Source organism: Heptranchias perlo, chromosome 1, assembly GCF_035084215.1.
Source record: "Heptranchias perlo isolate sHepPer1 chromosome 1, sHepPer1.hap1, whole genome shotgun sequence".
NCBI lineage: Eukaryota > Metazoa > Chordata > Chondrichthyes > Hexanchiformes > Hexanchidae > Heptranchias > Heptranchias perlo.
Genome location: NC_090325.1, coordinates 51601272 through 51620069, shown reverse-complemented (window position 1 = coordinate 51620069; position 18798 = coordinate 51601272). Strand labels below are relative to the sequence as shown.

The 18798-nt window shown below is 53.9% G+C and overlaps 1 protein-coding gene across 2 annotated transcripts in view; it reads right to left on the bottom strand.

Moving 5' to 3' along the window:
- Positions 1-1889: 1889 nt before the first annotated feature.
- LOC137327930 (uncharacterized HIT-like protein Synpcc7942_1390) overlaps positions 1890-18798 on the bottom strand; it is a 59701-nt gene continuing 42792 nt past the window's right edge. The window contains exons 2-5 of one of the 2 annotated variants that reach the window (XM_067993921.1): positions 7767-7922; positions 6393-6497; positions 5511-5583; positions 1890-2705 (exon numbers count right to left, since the gene is read on the bottom strand). In XM_067993921.1, coding sequence (XP_067850022.1) covers positions 2614-2705; positions 5511-5583; positions 6393-6497; positions 7767-7922 — 426 coding nt within the window. In that variant the 3' untranslated portion in view covers positions 1890-2613. The remainder of the gene's footprint in view (positions 2706-5510; positions 5584-6392; positions 6498-7766; positions 7923-18798) is intronic. The other variant, XM_067994010.1, reaches the window with a different exon arrangement.

Sequence of the window (18798 nt, the reverse complement as noted above, 5' to 3'; positions counted from 1 at the left end):
CAACCATGATCTCATTGAATGGCGGAACAGGCTCGAGGGGCTAAATGCCACTGCCACTTGCTGCCTCCTGTTATGTGCCACCTTGTCCTGCAAGAAAGCGGGATGTGTGTCTGGGTGATGTGCCTGTCATGGTTGAATAGCTGCCAGTGTGTATGGCCTGTGAGTTGTGGGTGGGCGGCTTGCAACAATGGTAACGTGTAAGGGTGCGAGGAGGCATCAGATTGGCAGAGTTGAGTACTGATGGAAAGAGCATGTTGGTATGCGGGTGATGGGGTGGTGTAGTGTGTGGAGCAGTGGATGCGGCTAGTGGTGTAATTGGTAGGAAATGCCAACAGTTGACAGTTGACCTTACTCACCATAACCACTCGTGTCAAAGCATTGAACTTCTTCCTGCACTGCTTCCATGTTCATGAGGCTGTGCACCTGGCATTGACTTCGTCCCGTACTGCCTCCCACTGCCATTTGGGCATATGTCTGGAGGGCCTCTTGCATCCCCCTCCCCACCCCACCCACGCAGATATAGAATGTCCCTCCTTCTGTCCACCTCTTGAACCATGGCCTCTAGTGCATCATCAGAGAACCTTGGTGCACGCTCTCTCGCAGGCCTGGTACCAACTTGGACCGGCAGATTGGTGAGGTCTGGCGTGCAGATTGGAGGATGTGGGATTTAGTAGTGCACAACCTTTATTCAATGTTTTAACATAACTCATCAGTTTGTAAACATAGGGACGGGATCTGCATTTGTGTTTTACGTGTGCGATGTCTGATCTCCATTCAGACTTCGTGCAGACAGCAGGCTGCTACTTCCAACAAAAAACAGGGACCAGCTACCTTTAAGAGATTTTGTTTGCCTGTCAGAGAACATCCTCCCTTTAAGAGATTCAGGCACCCTTGCTGGTGGAAAGTGCGCATTTCCTTGAATCCTCGTGTCAGGCCTGGTTTTTAACACTGCTTGCAGGTAAGCGTTCAGGCTGGGCGAATGTCGTGTCCTGCCTGCGCAGGAAGCACCGGGCCCGGGTTAGTCGAGGATCGCAGAATCCGCGCCCGGTTTCTGGCCTAATCGAATTTAACCCCCAATGTATCACATGAGCAATAAATCTACGAGCCTGTAATTCTAATTGTCACCGCTTTTTCTCTAAATCAAAAGCAAAATAGTGCGGACACTGGAAATCTGAAATAAAAACAGAAAACGTTGGATAAGCTCAGCAAGTGAGGCAGCATCTGTGGAGAAAGAAACAGATGCTGCCTCACTTGCTGAGCTTTTCCAACGTTTTCTGTTTTTATTACTGCTTTTTCTTTACTCAGCCAGTTCAATACAATGATGGTGGTAGTAGGGTGGGCCGGGGGTGGAAATCAATTTTTATACCTGATGTTAAAAGAACGATTTAGTGCAATTATGTCATGAATTTGATGGATGGAGCTGGTCAATATAGAATTATTTGTGCACAGAAATAAATGTTATGTTTTGATTATGCAGGCAGATAGAAGTCTCAGTAAATTCGACATGTTTTTGTGTTTGTCATTTTAAAAAAAATAATGGTTGGAATGAAATATGATGGGGGAACCTTTTTAGATTATATTTCCTGTTCAACTGGATTGGCCACATTTAGAACTATTTTCCTTATTCCATAATCTATGACAACCTGATACTGCAGGTAAGTGCAGAAACTCCCTGTTGACTCGTCGTCATTCTATCTGAGCAGAGCCAGAGCAAGAATTTCCAACTAGTAGTAAAGCCAAGGAGCTATAGTTTCAACAAACTATTACAGCTACAAGATGATTATCTTTTAGTTTCAGTCAGAATATCTTGGTTTAAAGGTTTTTTGTTGGTGAATAGCATAGAATATTGAACTCATATGATAGATACTTTACCAACAAGAAGACAAACAACAGATTAACGTGACTTTAATGTTAACCAGTGTCGCAACTTCATCTGAAAACTGAAACCATTTCAATTACTGACAGTTCATTAAGCGGACACTGAAGCAGAGAATATGATGCAAGAGTTGTAATTATTGAGTCATTTTCTGTATTCTGTTCATTCCGTTGCCAGTACTTAACCAGAAGAGGAAATGATGCAATGCTTTCCTTGTCTTATTATAGAACGCTTGTGATGTTCCTACATGTGATAATTTGACGATTCAAACATAAAGCACATCAACAAATCTAAAGTGGTTTATGAATGTGGCCTGATTTTGAGATTTTATTGTACCCTTAAACAAGCATTTTGTTTTATACGTTAACAAAGTGTTTTTGTGCCACTGTTCCTGAAGTTGCAGTACTACAGAATCTGGCCAAAAAGCAAAATGGCTTGGAGGGTTGGACAGCAATATTGAAAGGTGACTGCAGCTTTAAGTGTAATAGGAACAGAATGCCTGTTGTTGTACTGTGATTTACATACTGATGTAATGTGACTCATACTAGGGGAATTACAATCTTATTTTCCAGTTTTATAATCTAGAATTCAGTATGACAGAACTGGATACAATTTCTGAAGTTGTAGAAGGATCTTTTTGAATCTGCTCAGTTATTTATTTCCAAGAAAATATTTTAGTAGAATGAAACACAAATTTGGAACTGAGTGACAGAAAACCAGTTGTGTCCCACATCCTTCTAACCAGGTGGCCAGGTCATCTGGCGTCCTCCAATCACATGGATGTGTAGGTGGTATACAGACTGTGCTCCATTCTTCCCATCGTTGATCACTAAGAAACAACAAAAAAGGATTTTCTTTTAGAATACTCACAAACTATTTTTTGGATAGTTAAAAAAAACCTGAATAATTCTGATAATATCTTTGCCCATGTGGTAGTTAACATACAGAATAAAATTAGCAGGAAGAATTTACAATTTTATTTCCATCTGCCTCCTCCGCCTCATCTCCTGAAGGTATTGGCTAGTGCACAGGTATTTACTACCCTCTGCTGTCTCACCCAAGTGCCCATTGTTCATTCACATGTCAGCAGGCTCGGACCATGCAGGGCATTATAGCTGAGCCAGCCTCACCCAATGTCCACACACACAAATATTTCCGAGCATGGGTCACTGGATAGCAAACAGAAGTAGGGAACTCGAGCCGTTTTTTCTCCTCCCCAACCCAGGCGATCAGAAGCCAATTGTAGTGTTCCAGCTGCTGCCCTGATTAAGAATGATGAAATCAGCACAGACTAGGGATTGAGCGTGGAATCTTCCTGGTTGTTGTGCTCAGTTCCTTACTATCTGTGCATTTACAGACTCAGCCATCAGCAGAACTTGAGCATTTAAATTTAATGAAAAAGAACATTTTCTGGCTCTTCTGTCCCCAAGAGCAGATTGAAAGACACATTTTAAAATAAATATTCCCTCTTCTCTCCTCCAGCTCCTCACAGACCCAATCTTCCAAAAATCCAGCAGATTTTATTTGTGTTTGTGAACAGTGATTGAAATCTCAGTTATGTAATTTACTTGGACCCACCTTTTAGCCACAGTAAGTTGATTGCATGGTTATTGGTTGTAATGAATGGCTAAAAAACTTCACAGAAATACAATATTATTCTTTTAAGATAAGAAATTTGTGCAAGTTGTAAAATACTTGTAAAAAGAGTACCACTCAGTTGTACAATCCCGCTACAATAAGTCATAATAAGCATAAGCTCGTCAGCTTCCATTCTTTTACCTAGAATCATAGAATGGTTACATCACAATCCAGTTAGTCACATTCCCCTGCTCTTTGCTTCCCTTCAAGTATTTATCCAATTCCTTTTCGAAAGCCACGAATGAATCTGCTTCCACCACCTTTCAGGCAGCGCGTTCCAGATCATAACCACTCCGTAGAACCGTAGAACTCGCTGTGTAAAAAGATTTTTCCTCATGTCGCCTTTTGTTCTTTTGCCAGTCTCCCTAAATCTGTGCCCTCTGGTTCTCGACCCTTCCGCCAATGGGAACAGTTTCTCTTTATTCATTTTATCTAAACCCTTCATGATTTTGAACACTTCTATCAAATTTCCTCTTAACCTTCTCTGCTCTAAGGAGAACAACCCCAGCTTCTCCAGTCTATCCACCTAACTGAAGTCCCTCATCCCTGGAACCATTCTAGTAAATTTTTTCTGCAACCTCTCTAAGGCCTTCACATCTCTCCTAAAGTATTGAACACAATACTCCAGATGTGGCCGAACCAGTGTTTTATAAAGGTTCAACATAACTTCCTTGCTTTTGTATTCTATGCCTCTATTTATAAAGCCCAAGATCCTGTATGCTTTTTTAATCTCTTTCTTAACCTGTCCTGCCACCTTCAAAGATTTGTGCACATATACCCTCATGTCTCTCTGCTCCTGCACCCTCTTTAGAATGGTACCATTTAGTTTATATTGCCTCTCCTTATTCTTCCTGCCAAAATGTATCACTTCACACTTCTCTGCGTTAAATTTCATCTGCCACATGTCCGCCCATTCCACCAGCCTGTCTATGTCCTCTTGAAGTCTGTTACTATCCTCCTCACTGTTTACTACACTTCCACGTTTTGTGTTATCTGCAAATTTTGAAATTGTGCCATGTACACCTAAGTCCAAGTCATTAATATATATCAAAAAAAGTAGTGGTCCTAATACCGACCCCGGGGTAACACCACTGTATACCTTGCTCCAGTCTGAAAAACAACCGTTCACCACTACTCTCTGTTTCCTGTCATTTAGCCAATTTCGTATCCATGCTGCCGCTGCCCCTTTTATTCCATGGGCTTCAATTTTGCTGACAAGCCTATTATGCGGCACTTTATCAAATGCCTTTTGGAAGTCCATAGACACAACATCAATCGCATTGCCCTCATCGACCCTCTCTGTTACCTCATCAAAAAACTCAATCAAGTTAGTTAAACACGATTTTCCTTTAACCAATCCGTGCTGGCTTTCCTTTATTTATCCACACTTGTCCAAGTGACTAATAGTTTTGTCCCAGATTATAGTTTCTAAAAGCTTTCCCACCACCGAGGTTAAACTGATTGGCCTGTAGTTGCTGGGTTTATCCTTACTCCCTTTTTTGAACAAGGGTGTAACATTTGCAATTCTCCAGTCCTCTGGCACCACCGCCATATCTAAGGAGGATTGGAAGATTATGGCCAGCACCTCTGCAATTTCCACCTGTACTTCCCTCAGCAACCAAGGATGCATCCCATCCTGACCAGGTGGCTTATCTACTTAAATACAGTCAGCCTTTCTAGTACCTCCTCTTAACAATTTTTAGCCTATCCAGTATCTCAACTACCTCTCTACGACTTCTTGCTCTGTGTGCAGACTAAGGGTACTGTCTCCCTCCAAATCAAGCACAATTGTGTTTTCTTGGCAGTATATCCTAGCAGGAAAGTACACACTTGATACGATAGTGTACCTGACCTGACCTGGGGACAAAATGGAGGTCAATTAAACCTTCAAACTTTTTACATCAGAAATTTGAAAAACATTATATCCTTCTTTACTTGAACAAAGGAGACATGGTAGAGACATTTCCATTTATTAATGAAGTATTAGCAGACTTACCGAGTCTGAACCCATCTGTGAGCCCTTCTTTCTTTGCGAGGTTTTTAGCCACTATCAGTAAATGTCCTAACAGCTGTTTACACAATAAAGAGAAAAAAGTTTGATGTCACAAACAAAACATCTCCCCGTGGTTAAGATCACACCTACAAATTCTAACAGCGTCCAATATAACATAGCTATCAAATAAAAGCTTTATTTCACTGCTACAGTTTGCACCTTTCAGGTATAACCAAACCTACACAACATTTTACAATGCTCTTTAAATTTGACCCAGCCTTATAATTCGCCTTCTACATTAATACTAGTTTTAAAGATTTTGTGTTCAATAGCTCTAATTGGCAGTTATACCTGAAAACAATCAAAAATTCTCCTACAGTGTTTAACTAAACAGCTCCTTAGGATTACCTTATAATATACAGCTGAAACAGCCGGTTAGTTGATCATGAATGACATTCTTAGCAACATTTCCAATTTTCTCTGCTCCTGAGGTGAGGGTCTCATGCTGGGATAACCCTCTAGTACCTTGCCCAAGTGGCAATTCTTCATGTGTGAACCTAGGTACTGAGTGACAGCAGGCTATTCAACAGTAGGATACATCACAGGTGAGCACAGTTCTAACCTCACCTTATGCTTCTGGATGTTCACCTTCCAGCAGTTGTCACTGGACAGCAGTCAGAAGCAGGAACCCTAGCCAGTTATTCCTCCCCTCTAACTCAGTGATACTAAGGCCAACTGTACCAACTGCAGCTCTAGTTGAGATCAGCTTGTGTAGCACAGACTAGAGATCAAACCTTTCTGGGCTGAATGGCCTCAGTAACATTGGTATTTACCAACAAGCAATCACAGTGTTATATTCTGCATATAATAACCTTCCTTCCCTACCTCTTTGTCATCATCTGTTGTGTCACTGATCCGTGGTATAGGGATTTTGGGTATCACAAGAAAATGAACTGGGCCCTGAGGATTTATATCTCTGAAAGATAGGCACTGTAGAGAAGAAGAAAGAAAGATAACGAACAGAACCATAAAAGCAATATAAATGAATATTGCAAATAGACATTTTAGAATCAAGTACCCCAACCTCTTTGTGCTAATAAGAAAAGCAAACTGTAATTTCTCCTACTGTGTATATGATGCTCTGGTCACAGTGGGTTATGAAAACTCTTATACTAATTTAGGGCAGTCTTTCACATGAAACAAAGACTGTCTCTAACAAACAATAATGAAGTCTGTTTATTGTATGAGCAGTAGATTTGTTTTCCATTTTAAATGCTTCACAGATTCAGACTGTTCAGTGATCATTCAATGCAGTGAAATAAGCAGAAGTACAGTACCCATACTGATGCACTCCTGACTTGAATTCACAAATTTGTCTACATAACAATGACTGAAATTCTAAAGTAATTCATTGGGCATGAAGCACTTTGGGACATCCTGAGAACCTCTCGAGACATTATATGGATGCAAGTTCTTTTTTTAAATATTAAAGACTCATAATTCACATAAATAATAGTGCATCAGGAGGCCTTCATTACCACACGTGAAATGAAACCATAGTACTCCACCGCCAAGGCAGTGTTCTATATATGGATTCATGTTTAAACTTTGAACTTATGGATTGTAGGAGACAAGTTTTTTTTTAAATTCTAAAACATGTGCTCACATGATGGTGCAGTTGGTAAGTGCACTGTTTGATGTGTAACTGACCCTAACATATGACAAAGATCCAAGTTTCAATCCCGTGTATGCGGAGTTAGGTGGAGTTGTAGTAGGTGTGCTACAATTAGGCTCAGTAACTCTGGGAGAGGTGAGCAGATCCATGGACCCCACTCCTTGTTACCCGGCTGGAAAAATGTGAGGTGAATACAGGATTGAACTCCGATGCCATGCACCCCCACAATCGAACAGCCCACTGGTACTCACTGCCTGGATTCACATGTGGAAATTATCCACTTGGGCTAGGCATCAGAGCTGTAGAACCGTACTCCAGCATGATTCAGCACCTTCAGGAAATTTGGAGGGGGAAAAATGCTTTAAAACACAAGATGGATAAAGTGAGGAAGAGTTTTCTGAAGTTTACATGCTGATTTGATGTTCTTGATAACAGTGTTTCTAAAGACAGAAATGGAGTGAGTGGTGGAGACACTTGGGGTTTTTTTTGATGCATTATCTTCACAGCTGTGCTAGAGTCTGTGAAAATAACAGTAACATAAATAACATAATGGCATTCAGTACAGTAAATATACTAAACAGTACCTGGTCATCTTCGTATAGAATGTCGGCAGGAATTGACTTATCAATAATTTTTGAGAATAATGTGGGTGGTTGGTTTCTGTATTTCTTTCTCGCATCATCAGCCAACTTTGCTTTAAGAACTTCACTACCTTTCATTTTTGATGAACAGTAGCCTTTCTAAATGTGAAAAATAAAAAGCCACAGTTTAATATGCAATAGATTTCTGCAGTCATTCTGGGTGTAACTTGCATCTGCAGCTCACCCACAATATGGTAATTAAGTTGAACCTGGAAACTCATTGGGGTTTAGCACTTCTGGTTTTGGGCAGGAGCTATTATTTTTTATTATTATTATTCTTCAGGATATGGGCATTGCTGGCAAGACCAGCATTTATTGCCCATCCCTAGTTGCCCTTGAGAAGGTGGCAGTGGGCCTTATTATTGAACCATTGCTGTCCATGTGGTGAAGGTACTCCTATAATGCTGTTAGGTAGGGAGTTCCAGGATTTTAACCCAGAGACAATTACTGCCATGCTCGCCTCCCAGAGACCAAAATTGGCCTCACTATTTATCTTTAAGAACAGAGATAAGAGATTGTATTACATACAAGGGCAAATTTTGTGAGGCTCTGCTAGTGGCACAGTGCTTCGCTGACCAACGTTGTAAAATCTGATGCCAAGGTCAATGTACCCGATTCACAACGCCCCACATTTTCATGCTTTTTGCAGGTCATACTGCTAATGGAAAGACCACTTCTAATAAACAAAAACAACCAAACACTTGGGCCCCGATATTTAGAGGGAGGCGGGGAGGGAGCGGGGGCACGTGACAGCAGTTGGGAAACCTGGAAATACCAGGAGGGTGGCGGTCCTGCCGAATTTAACGGCAGGACCTCGTTAAAATTTTTTTACCCCGTTTCCTGCCTGGCAGCTGGCCACATTGGGAGGCTTTCTGGGCGGGAAAGCCTGCTGCAGAAGGCAGCAACCGAGGGCCGCTGGGGGACGGATTTCACATTTTCAACAATTTAACCCCCAGCCCCCCACAACCCGCTCCCACCTGTCATGATGGGGAGGGGGCGGGGGGGGGGGGGGGGGGAGAGTTAAAACTCCCCCCCTGGTGTCACTTAATCACTAGTTCCCAGTTTTCTTTGACATTACTTTTACCCTTTCAATCCGGCCTTTTGGTCGAGGCCTATCACCCTTGCCCTTTCACATCAGATTCTAAAACACATCCACAGCTCTGATGACCTGACTCCAGTCTGAGATTTGATGTATGCTGTGAGGCCCAAGAGCGAGGGTGGAGCGAAAGCAGAGCAAGAGCGGGGAAATACGGAGCGACGGCAGCACAGGCCCGAGAGCGAGAGTGGAAGTAACAGGCAGGGTGGATAAAGGGGAACCAATGGATGCAGTATAGTTTCCAAAAGTCACTTGATAAGGTGCCACATAAAAGATTACTGCACAAGATAAGAGCTCATGGTGTTGGGAGTAATATACTGGCATGGATAGAGGATTGGCTAACTAATAGAAAACAAAGAGTAAGGATAAAAGGGTCATTTTCAAAATGGCAATCTGTAACTAGCGGGGTGCTGCACGGCTCAGTGCTGGGGCCTCAACTATTTACAATATATATCAATGACTTGGATGAAGGAACAGAATGTCTTGTGGCCAAATTTGCTGATGATACAAAGATAGGTGGAAAAGCGAGTTGCGATGAGGACACAAAGTGTCTGCAAAGGGATATTGACAAGTTAAGCGAATGGGCAAAAATTTGGCAGATGGAATATAATGTGGGAAAATGTGAAGTCATCCACTTTGGGACGAAAAATAAAAAAGCAAAATATTATTTGAATGGAGAAATACTACAAAATGCTGCGGTACAGAGGGATTTGGGTGTCCTCATACATGAAACACAAAAAGTCAACATACAGGTGCAGCAGGTAATCCGGAAGGCAAATGGAATATTGGCCTTTATTTCTAGGGGGATGGAGTATAAAAGCAGGGAAGTCATGCTACAACTGTACAGGATGCTGGTGAGACCACACCTGGAGTACTGCGTACAGTTCAGGTGCCCTTATTTAAGGAAGGATATACTTGCATTGAAGGCAGTTCAGAGAAGGTTCACTAGGTTGATTCCGGGTATGGAAGGGTTGTCTTATGAGGAAAGATTGAACAGGTTGGGTCTATACTCATTGGAGTTTAGAAGAATGAGAGGAGATCTTATTGAAACATATAAGATTCTGAGGGGACTCGATAGGGTAGATGCTGAGAGGATGTTACCCCTCATGTGGGAATCTAAAACTAGGGGGCATAGTCTCAGAATAAGGGGTCGCCCGTTTAAGATGGAAATGAGGAGGAATTTCTTCTCCTAGAGGGTTGTGAATCTTTGGAATTCTTTACCCCAAAAAGCTGTGGAGGCTGAGTCATTGAATACATTCAGGGCTGAGTTAGACAAATTTTTGATCAGCAAGGGAGTCAAAGGATATGGGGAAAAGGTAGGAAAGTGGAGTTGAGGTAAAAATCAGATCAGCCAAGATCTCACTAAATGGCACAGCAGGATCGAAGGGCCAAATCTTATCCATATGGTCTTACGGAGCGGGAGCTGAGCGAGAGCGGAGAAATACAGAGCAACAGCAACACAGGCCCAAGAGTGGAGCAAGAGCAGGGTGATAAAGAGTGGTGACAGCACAGGCCTTAGAGCGAGAGTGGACGAGAACGGAGCGAGAACGGGGCGAGAGAACGGAGCGAGAGCGGGGCGAGAGAACGGAGCGAGAGAACGGAGCGAGAGCGGGGCGAGAGAACGGAGCGAGAGAACGGAGCGAGAGCGGGGCGAGAGAACGGAGCGAGAGAGGAGCGAGAGAACGGAGCGAGAGAACGGAGCGAGAGAACGGAGCGAGAGAGCGGGGCGAGAGAACGGAGCGAGAGAACGGAGCGAGAGAACGGAGCGAGAGAACGGAGCGAGAGAACGGAGCGAGAACGGAGCGAGAGCGGGGCGAGAGAACGGAGCGAGAGAACGGAGCGAGAGCGGGGCGAGAGAACGGAGCGTGAGAACGGAGCGAGAGAACGGAGCGAGAGAACGGAGCGAGAGCGGGGCGAGAGAACGGAGCGAGAGAACGGAGCGAGAGCGGGGCGAGAGAACGGAGCGTGAGAACGGAGCGAGAGAACGGAGCGAGAGAACGGAGCGAGAGAACGGAGCGAGAGAACGGAGCGAGAGCGGGGCGAGAGAACGGAGCGAGAGAACGGAGCGAGAGAACGGAGCGAGAGAGCGGGACGAGAGAGCGGGACGAGAGCGGGGCGAGAGAACGGAGCGAGAGAGCGGGGCGAGAGAACGGAGCGAGAGCGGGGCGAGAGAACGGAGCGAGAGCGGGGCGAGAGAACGGAGCGAGAGAACGGAGCGAGAGAGCGGGGCGAGAGAACGGAGCGAGAGAACGGAGCGAGAGAGCGGGGCGAGAGGACGGAGCGAGAGAACGGAGCGAGAGAACGGAGCGAGAGCGGGGCGAGAGAACGGAGCGAGAGAACGGAGCGAGAGAACGGAGCGAGAGAACGGAGCGAGAGCGGGGCGAGAGAACGGAGCGAGAGAACGGAGCGAGAGAACGGAGCGAGAGAACAGAGCGAGAGAACGGAGCGAGAGAACGGAGCGAGAGCGGGGCGAGAGAACGGAGCGAGAGAGCGGGGCGAGAGAACGGAGCGAGAGAGCGGGGCGAGAGAACGGAGCGAGAGCGGGGCGAGAGAACGGAGCGAGAGAACGGAGCGAGAGAACGGAGCGAGAGCGGGGCGAGAGAACGGAGCGAGAGAACGGAGCCAGAGAACGGGGCGAGAGCAGGGCGAGAGCGGGGCGAGAGAACGGAGCGAGAGAGCGGGGCGAGAGAACGGAGCGAGAGCGGGGCGAGAGAACGGAGCGAGAGAACGGAGCGAGAGCGGGGCGAGAGAACGGAGCGAGAGCGGGGCGAGAGAACGGAGCGAGAGCGGGGCGAGAGAACGGAGCGAGAGAACGGAGCGAGAGAACGGAGCGAGAGCGGGGCGAGAGAACGGAGCGAGAGAACCGAGCGAGAGAACCGAGCGAGAGAACGGAGCGAGAGAACGGAGCGAGAGCGGGGCGAGAGAACGGAGCGAGAGAGCGGGGCGAGAACGGGACGAGAGCGGGGCGAGAGCGGGGCGAGAGAGCGGGGCGAGAGAACGGAGCGAGAGCGGGGCGAGAGCGGGGCGAGAGAACGGAGCGAGAGCGGGGCGAGAGAACGGAGCGAGAGCGGGGCGAGAGAACGGAGCGAGAGCGGGGCGAGAGAACGGAGCGAGAGCGGGGCGAGAGAACGGAGCGAGAGCGGGGCGAGAGAACGGAGCGAGAGCGGGGCGAGAGAACGGAGCGAGAGCGGGGCGAGAGAACGGAGCGAGAGCGGGGCGAGAGAACGGAGCTAGAGCGGGGCGAGAGCGGGGCGAGAGAACGGAGCGAGAGCGGGGCGAGAGAACGGAGCGAGAGCGGGGCGAGAGAACGGAGCGAGAGCGGGGCGAGAGAACGGAGCGAGAGCGGGGCGAGAGAACGGAGCGAGAGCGGGGCGAGAACGGGACGAGAGCGGGGCGAGAACGGGACGAGAGCGGGGCGAGAGAACGGAGCGAGAGAACGGAGCGAGAGCGGGGCGAGAGAACGGAGCGAGAGCGGGGCGAGAGAACGGAGCGAGAGCGGGGCGAGAGAACGGAGTGAGAGCGGGGCGAGAGAACGGGGCGAGAGCGGGGCGAGAGAACGGGGCGAGAGCGGGGCGAGAGAACGGGGCGAGAGCGGGGCGAGAGCGGGGCGAGAGCGGGGCGAGAACGATGCGAGAGCGGGGCGAGAGCGGGGCGAGAGCGGGGCGAGAGAACGGAGCGAGAGCGGGGCGAGAGCGGGGCAAGAGAACGGAGCGTGAGAACGGAGCGAGAGAACGGAACGAGAGCGGGGCGAGAGAACGGAGCGTGAGAACGGAGCGAGAGAACGGAACGAGAGTGGGGCGAGAGCGGGGCGAGAGAACGGAGCGAGAGAACGGAGCGAGAGCGGGGCGAGAGAACGGAGCGAGAGCGGGGCGAGAGAACGGAGCGAGAGCGGGGCGAGAGAACGGAGCGAGAGCGGGGCGAGAGAACGGAGCGAGAGAACGGAGCGAGAGAGCGGGGCGAAAGAGCGGAGCGAGAGAACGGAGCGAGAGCGGGGCGAGAGAACGGAGCGAGAGCGGGGCGAGAGAACGGAGCGAGAGCGGGGCGAGAGAACGGAGCGAGAGCGGGGCGAGAGAACGGAGCGAGAGAGCGGGGCGAGAGAACGGAGCGTGAGAACGGAGCGAGAGAACGGAGCGAGAGAACGGAGCGAGAGAACGGAGCGCGAGAGCGGGGCGAGAGCGGGGCGAGAGAACGGAGCGAGAGAACGGAGCGAGAGCGGGGCGAGAGAACGGAGCGAGAGAACGGAGCGAGAGCGGGGCGAGAGAACGGAGCGAGAGAACGGAGCGAGAGCGGGGCGAGAGAACGGAGCGAGAGAACGGAGCGAGAGCGGGGCGAGAGAACGGAGCGAGAGAACGGAGCGAGAGAGCGGAGCGAGAGCGGGGCGAGAGCGGGGCGAGAGAACGGAGCGAGAGAAAGGAGCGAGAGAAAGGAGCGAGAGAAAGGAGCGAGAGCGGGGCGAGAGAACGGAGCGAGAGAACGGAGCGAGAGAACGGAGCGAGAGCGGGGCGAGAACGGGACGAGAGAACGGAGCGAGAGCAGGGCGAGAGAACGGAGCGAGAGAATGGAGCGAGAGCGGGGCGAGAGCGGGGCGAGAGAACGGAGCGAGAGCAGGGCGAGAGAACGGAGCGAGAGAATGGAGCGAGAGCGGGGCGAGAGCGGGGCGAGAGAACGGAGCGAGAGCAGGGCGAGAGAACGGAGCGAGAGAATGGAGCGAGAGCGGGGCGAGAGAACGGAGCGAGAGCGGGGCGAGAGAACGGAGCGAGAGAACGGAGCGAGAGAACGGAGCGAGAGAGCGGGGCGAGAGAGCGGAGCGAGGGAACGGAGCGAGAGAGCGGAGCGAGAGCGGGGCGAGAGAACGGAGCGAGAGCGGGGCGAGAGAACGGAGCGAGAGATCGGTGCGAGATAACGGGGTGAGAGAACGGAGCGAGAGCGGGGCGAGAGAACGGAGCGAGAGCGGGGCGAGAGAACGGAGCGAGAGCGGGGCGAGAGAACGGAGCGAGAGCGGGGCGAGAGAACGGAGCGAGAGCGGGGCGAGAGAACGGAGCGAGAGAACGGAGCGAGAGAACGGGGCGAGAGAACGGAGCGAGAGAACGGAGCGAGAGAGCGGGGCGAGAGAACGGAGCGAGAGAACGGAGCGAGAGCGGGGCGAGAGAACGGAGCGAGAGCGGAGCGAGAGAACGGAGCGAGAGCGGGGCGAGAGAACGGAGCGAGAGCGGGGCGAGAGCGGAGCGAGAGAACGGAGCGAGAGAGCGGGGCGAGAGCGGGGCGAGAGAACGGAGCGAGAGAACGGAGCGAGAGCGGGGCGAGAGCGGGGCGAGAGAACGGAGCGAGAGCGGGGCGAGAGCGGGGCGAGAGAACGGAGCGAGAGAACGGAGCGAGAGCGGGGCGAGAGAACGGAGCGAGACGAGAACGATGCGAAAGCGGGGCGAGAGTGGGGCGAGAACGGGACGAGAGCGGGCCGAGAGCGGGGCGAGAATGGGACGAGAGCGGGGCGAGAGAACGGAGCGAGAGCGGGGCGAGAGAACGGAGCGAGAGCGGGGCGAGAGAACGGAGCGAGAGAACGGAGCGAGAGAGCGGGGCGAAAGAGCGGAGCGAGAGAACGGAGCGAGAGCGGGGCGAGAGAACGGAGCGAGAGCGGGGCGAGAGAACGGAGCGAGAGCGGGGCGAGAGAACGGAGCGAGAGAGGGGCGAGAGAACGGAGCGTGAGAACGGAGCGAGAGAACGGAGCGAGAGAACGGAGCGAGAGAACGGAGCGCGAGAGCGGGGCGAGAGCGGGGCGAGAGAACGGAGCGAGAGAACGGAGCGAGAGCGGGGCGAGAGAACGGAGCGAGAGAACGGAGCGAGAGCGGGGCGAGAGAACGGAGCGAGAGAACGGAGCGAGAGCGGGGCGAGAGAACGGAGCGAGAGAACGGAGCGAGAGCGGGGCGAGAGAACGGAGCGAGAGAACGGAGCGAGAGCGGGGCGAGAGAACGGAGCGAGAGAGCGGAGCGAGAGCGGGGCGAGAGCGGGGCGAGAGAACGGAGCGAGAGAAAGGAGCGAGAGAAAGGAGCGAGAGAAAGGAGCGAGAGCGGGGCGAGAGAACGGAGCGAGAGCGGGGCGAGAGAACGGAGCGAGAGCGGGGCGAGAGAACGGAGCGAGAGAACGGAGCGAGAGAACGGAGCGAGAGCGGGGCGAGAGAACGGAGCGAGAGCAGGGCGAGAGAACGGAGCGAGAGAATGGAGCGAGAGCGGGGCGAGAGAACGGAGCGAGAGCGGGGCGAGAGAACGGAGCGAGAGAACGGAGCGAGAGAGCGGGGCGAGAGAGCGGAGCGAGGGAACGGAGCGAGGGAACGGAGCGAGAGAGCGGAGCGAGAGCGGGGCGAGAGAACGGAGCGAGAGCGGGGCGAGAGAACGGAGCGAGAGATCGGTGCGAGATAACGGGGTGAGAGAACGGAGCGAGAGCGGGGCGAGAGAACGGAGCGAGAGCGGGGCGAGAGAACGGAGCGAGAGCGGGGCGAGAGAACGGAGCGAGAGCGGGGCGAGAGAACGGAGCGAGAGCGGGGCGAGAGAACGGAGCGAGAGCGGGGCGAGAGAACGGAGCGAGAGCGGGGCGAGAGAACGGAGCGAGAGAACGGAGCGAGAGAGCGGGGCGAGAGAACGGAGCGAGAGAACGGAGCGAGAGCGGAGCGAGAGAACGGAGCGAGAGCGGGGCGAGAGCGGAGCGAGAGAACGGAGCGAGAGAGCGGGGCGAGAGCGGGGCGAGAGAACGGAGCGAGAGAACGGAGCGAGAGCGGGGCGAGAGCGGGGCGAGAGAACGGAGCGAGAGCGGGGCGAGAGCGGGGCGAGAGAACGGAGCGAGAGAACGGAGCGAGAGCGGGGCGAGAGAACGGAGCGAGACGAGAACGATGCGAAAGCGGGGCGAGAGTGGGGCGAGAACGGGACGAGAGCGGGCCGAGAGCGGGGCGAGAATGGGACGAGAGCGGGGCGAGAGAACGGAGCGAGAGCGGGGCGAGAGAACGGAGCGAGAGCGGGGCGAGAGAACGGAGCGAGAGCGGGGCGAGAGAACGGAGCGAGAGTGGGGCGAGAGAACGGAGCGAGAACGATGCGAAAGCGGGGCGAGAGCGGGGCGGAGAGCGGGGCGAGAACAGGACGAGAGCGGGGCGAGAGTGGGCCGAGAGCGGGGCGAGAATGGGATGAGAGCGGGGCGAGAGAACGGAGCGAGAGCGGGGCGAGAAAACGGAGCGAGAGCGGGGCGAGAGAACGGAGCGAGAGAACGGAGCGAGAGCGGGGCGAGAGAACGGAGCGAGAGCGGGGCGAGAGAACGGAGCGAGAGCGGGGCGAGAGAACGGAGCGAGAGCGGGGCGAGAGAACGGAGCGAGAGAACGGAGCGAGAGCGGGGCGAGAGAACGAAGCGAGAGAACGGAGCGAGAGCGGGGCGAGAGAACGGAGCGAGAGCGGGGCGAGAGAACGGAGCGAGAGCGGGGCGAGAGAACGGAGCGAGAGCGGGGCGAGAGAACGGAGCGAGAGCGGGACGAGAGAACGGAGCGAGAGCGGGGCGAGAGAACGGGGCGAGAGAGCGGGGCGAGAGCGGGGCGAGAGAACGGAGCGAGAGCGGTGCGAGAGAACGGAGCGAGAGAACGGAGCGAGAGCGGGGCGAGAGCGGGGCGAGAGAACGGAGCGAGAGCGGGGCGAGAGAACGGAGCGAGAGCGGGGCGAGAGAACGGAGCGAGAGCGGGGCGAGAGAACGGAGCGAGAGCGGGGCGAGAGAACGGAGCGAGAGCGGGGCGAGAGAACGGAGCGAGAGAACGGAGCGAGAGAACGGAGCGAGAGAACGGAGCGAGAGAACGGAGCGAGAGCGGGGCGAGAGAACGGAGCGAGAGAGCGGGGCGAGAACGGGACGAGAGCGGGGCGAGAGCGGGGCGAGAGCGGGGCGAGAGAGCGGGGCGAGAGAACGGAGCGAGAGCGGGGCGAGAGCGGGGCGAGAGAACGGAGCGAGAGCGGGGCGAGAGAACGGAGCGAGAGCGGGGCGAGAGAACGGAGCGAGAGCGGGGCGAGAGAACGGAGCGAGAGCGGGGCGAGAGAACGGAGCGAGAGCGGGGCGAGAGAACGGAGCGAGAGCGGGGCGAGAGCGGGGCGAGAGAACGGAGCGAGAGCGGGGCGAGAGAACGGAGCGAGAGCGGGGCGAGAGAATGGAGCGAGAGCGGGGCGAGAACGGGACGAGAGCGGGGCGAGAGAACGGAGCGAGAGCGGGGCGAGAGAACGGAGCGAGAGAACGGAGCGAGAGAACGGGGCGAGAGAACGGGGCGAGAGAACGGAGCGAGAGAACGGAGCGAGAGCGGGGCGAGAGAACGGAGCGAGAGCGGGGCGAGAGAACGGAGCGAGAGCGGGGCGAGAGAACGGAGTGAGAGCGGGGCGAGAGAACGGAGTGAGAGCGGGGCGAGAGCGGGGCGAGAGAACGGGGCGAGAGCGGGGCGAGAGCGGGGCGAGAGCGGGGCGAGAACGATGCGAGAACGATGCGAGAGCGGGGCGAGAGCGGGGCGAGAGCGGGGCGAGAGCGGGGCGAGAGAACGGAGCGAGAGCGGGGCGAGAGCGGGGCGAGAGCGGGGCAAGAGAACGGAGCGTGAGAACGGAGCGTGAGAACGGAGCGAGAGAACGGAACGAGAGCGGGGCGAGAGCGGGGCGAGAGAACGGAGCGTGAGAACGGAGCGAGAGAACGGAACGAGAGTGGGGCGAGAGCGGGGCGAGAGAACGGAGCGAGAGAACGGAGCGAGAGCGGGGCGAGAGAACGGAGCGAGAGCGGGGCGAGAGAACGGAGCGAGAGCGGGGCGAGAGAACGGAGCGAGAGAACGGAGCGAGAGAGCGGGGCGAGAGAGCGGAGCGAGAGAATGGAGCGAGAGCGGGGCGAGAGAATGGAGCGAGAGCGGGGCGAGAGAACGGAGCGAGAGCGGGGCGAGAGAACGGAGCGAGAGCGGGGCGAGAGAACGGGGCGAGAGAACGGAGCGAGAGAACGGAGCGAGAGCGGGGCGAGAGAACGGAGCGAGAGCGGGGCGAGAGAACGGAGCGAGAGCGGGGCGAGAGAACGGAGTGAGAGCGGGGCGAGAGAACGGAGTGAGAGCGGGGCGAGAGCGGGGCGAGAGAACGGGGCGAGAGCGGGGCGAGAGCGGGGCGAGAACGATGCGAGAACGATGCGAGAGCGGGGCGAGAGCGGGGCGAGAGCGGGGCGAGAGAACGGAGCGAGAGCGGGGCGAGAGCGGGGCGAGAGCGGGGCAAGAGAACGGAGCGTGAGAACGGAGCGTGAGAACGGAGCGAGAGAACGGAACGAGAGCGGGGCGAGAGCGGGGCGAGAGAACGGAGCGTGAGAACGGAGCGAGAGAACGGAACGAGAGTGGGGCGAGAGCGGGGCGAGAGAACGGAGCGAGAGAACGGAGCGAGAGCGGGGCGAGAGAACGGAGCGAGAGCGGGGCGAGAGAACGGAGCGAGAGCGGGGCGAGAGAACGGAGCGAGAGAACGGAGCGAGAGAGCGGGGCGAGAGAGCGGAGCGAGAGAATGGAGCGAGAGAGGGGCGAGAGAATGGAGCGAGAGCGGGGCGAGAGAACGGAGCGAGAGCGGGGCGAGAGAACGGAGCGAGAGCGGGGCGAGAGAACGGAGCGAGAGAACGGAGCGAGAGAACGGAGCGAGAGAGCGGGGCGAGAGAACGGAGCGTGAGAACGGAGCAAGAGAACGGAGCGAGAGAACGGAGCGCGAGAGCGGGGCGAGAGCGGGGCGAGAGAACGGAGCGAGAGAACGGAGCGAGAGCGGGGCGAGAGAACGGAGCGAGAGAACGGAGCGAGAGCGGGGCGAGAGCGGGGCGAGAGAACGGAGCGAGAGAACGGAGCGAGAGCGGGGCGAGAGAACGGAGCGAGAG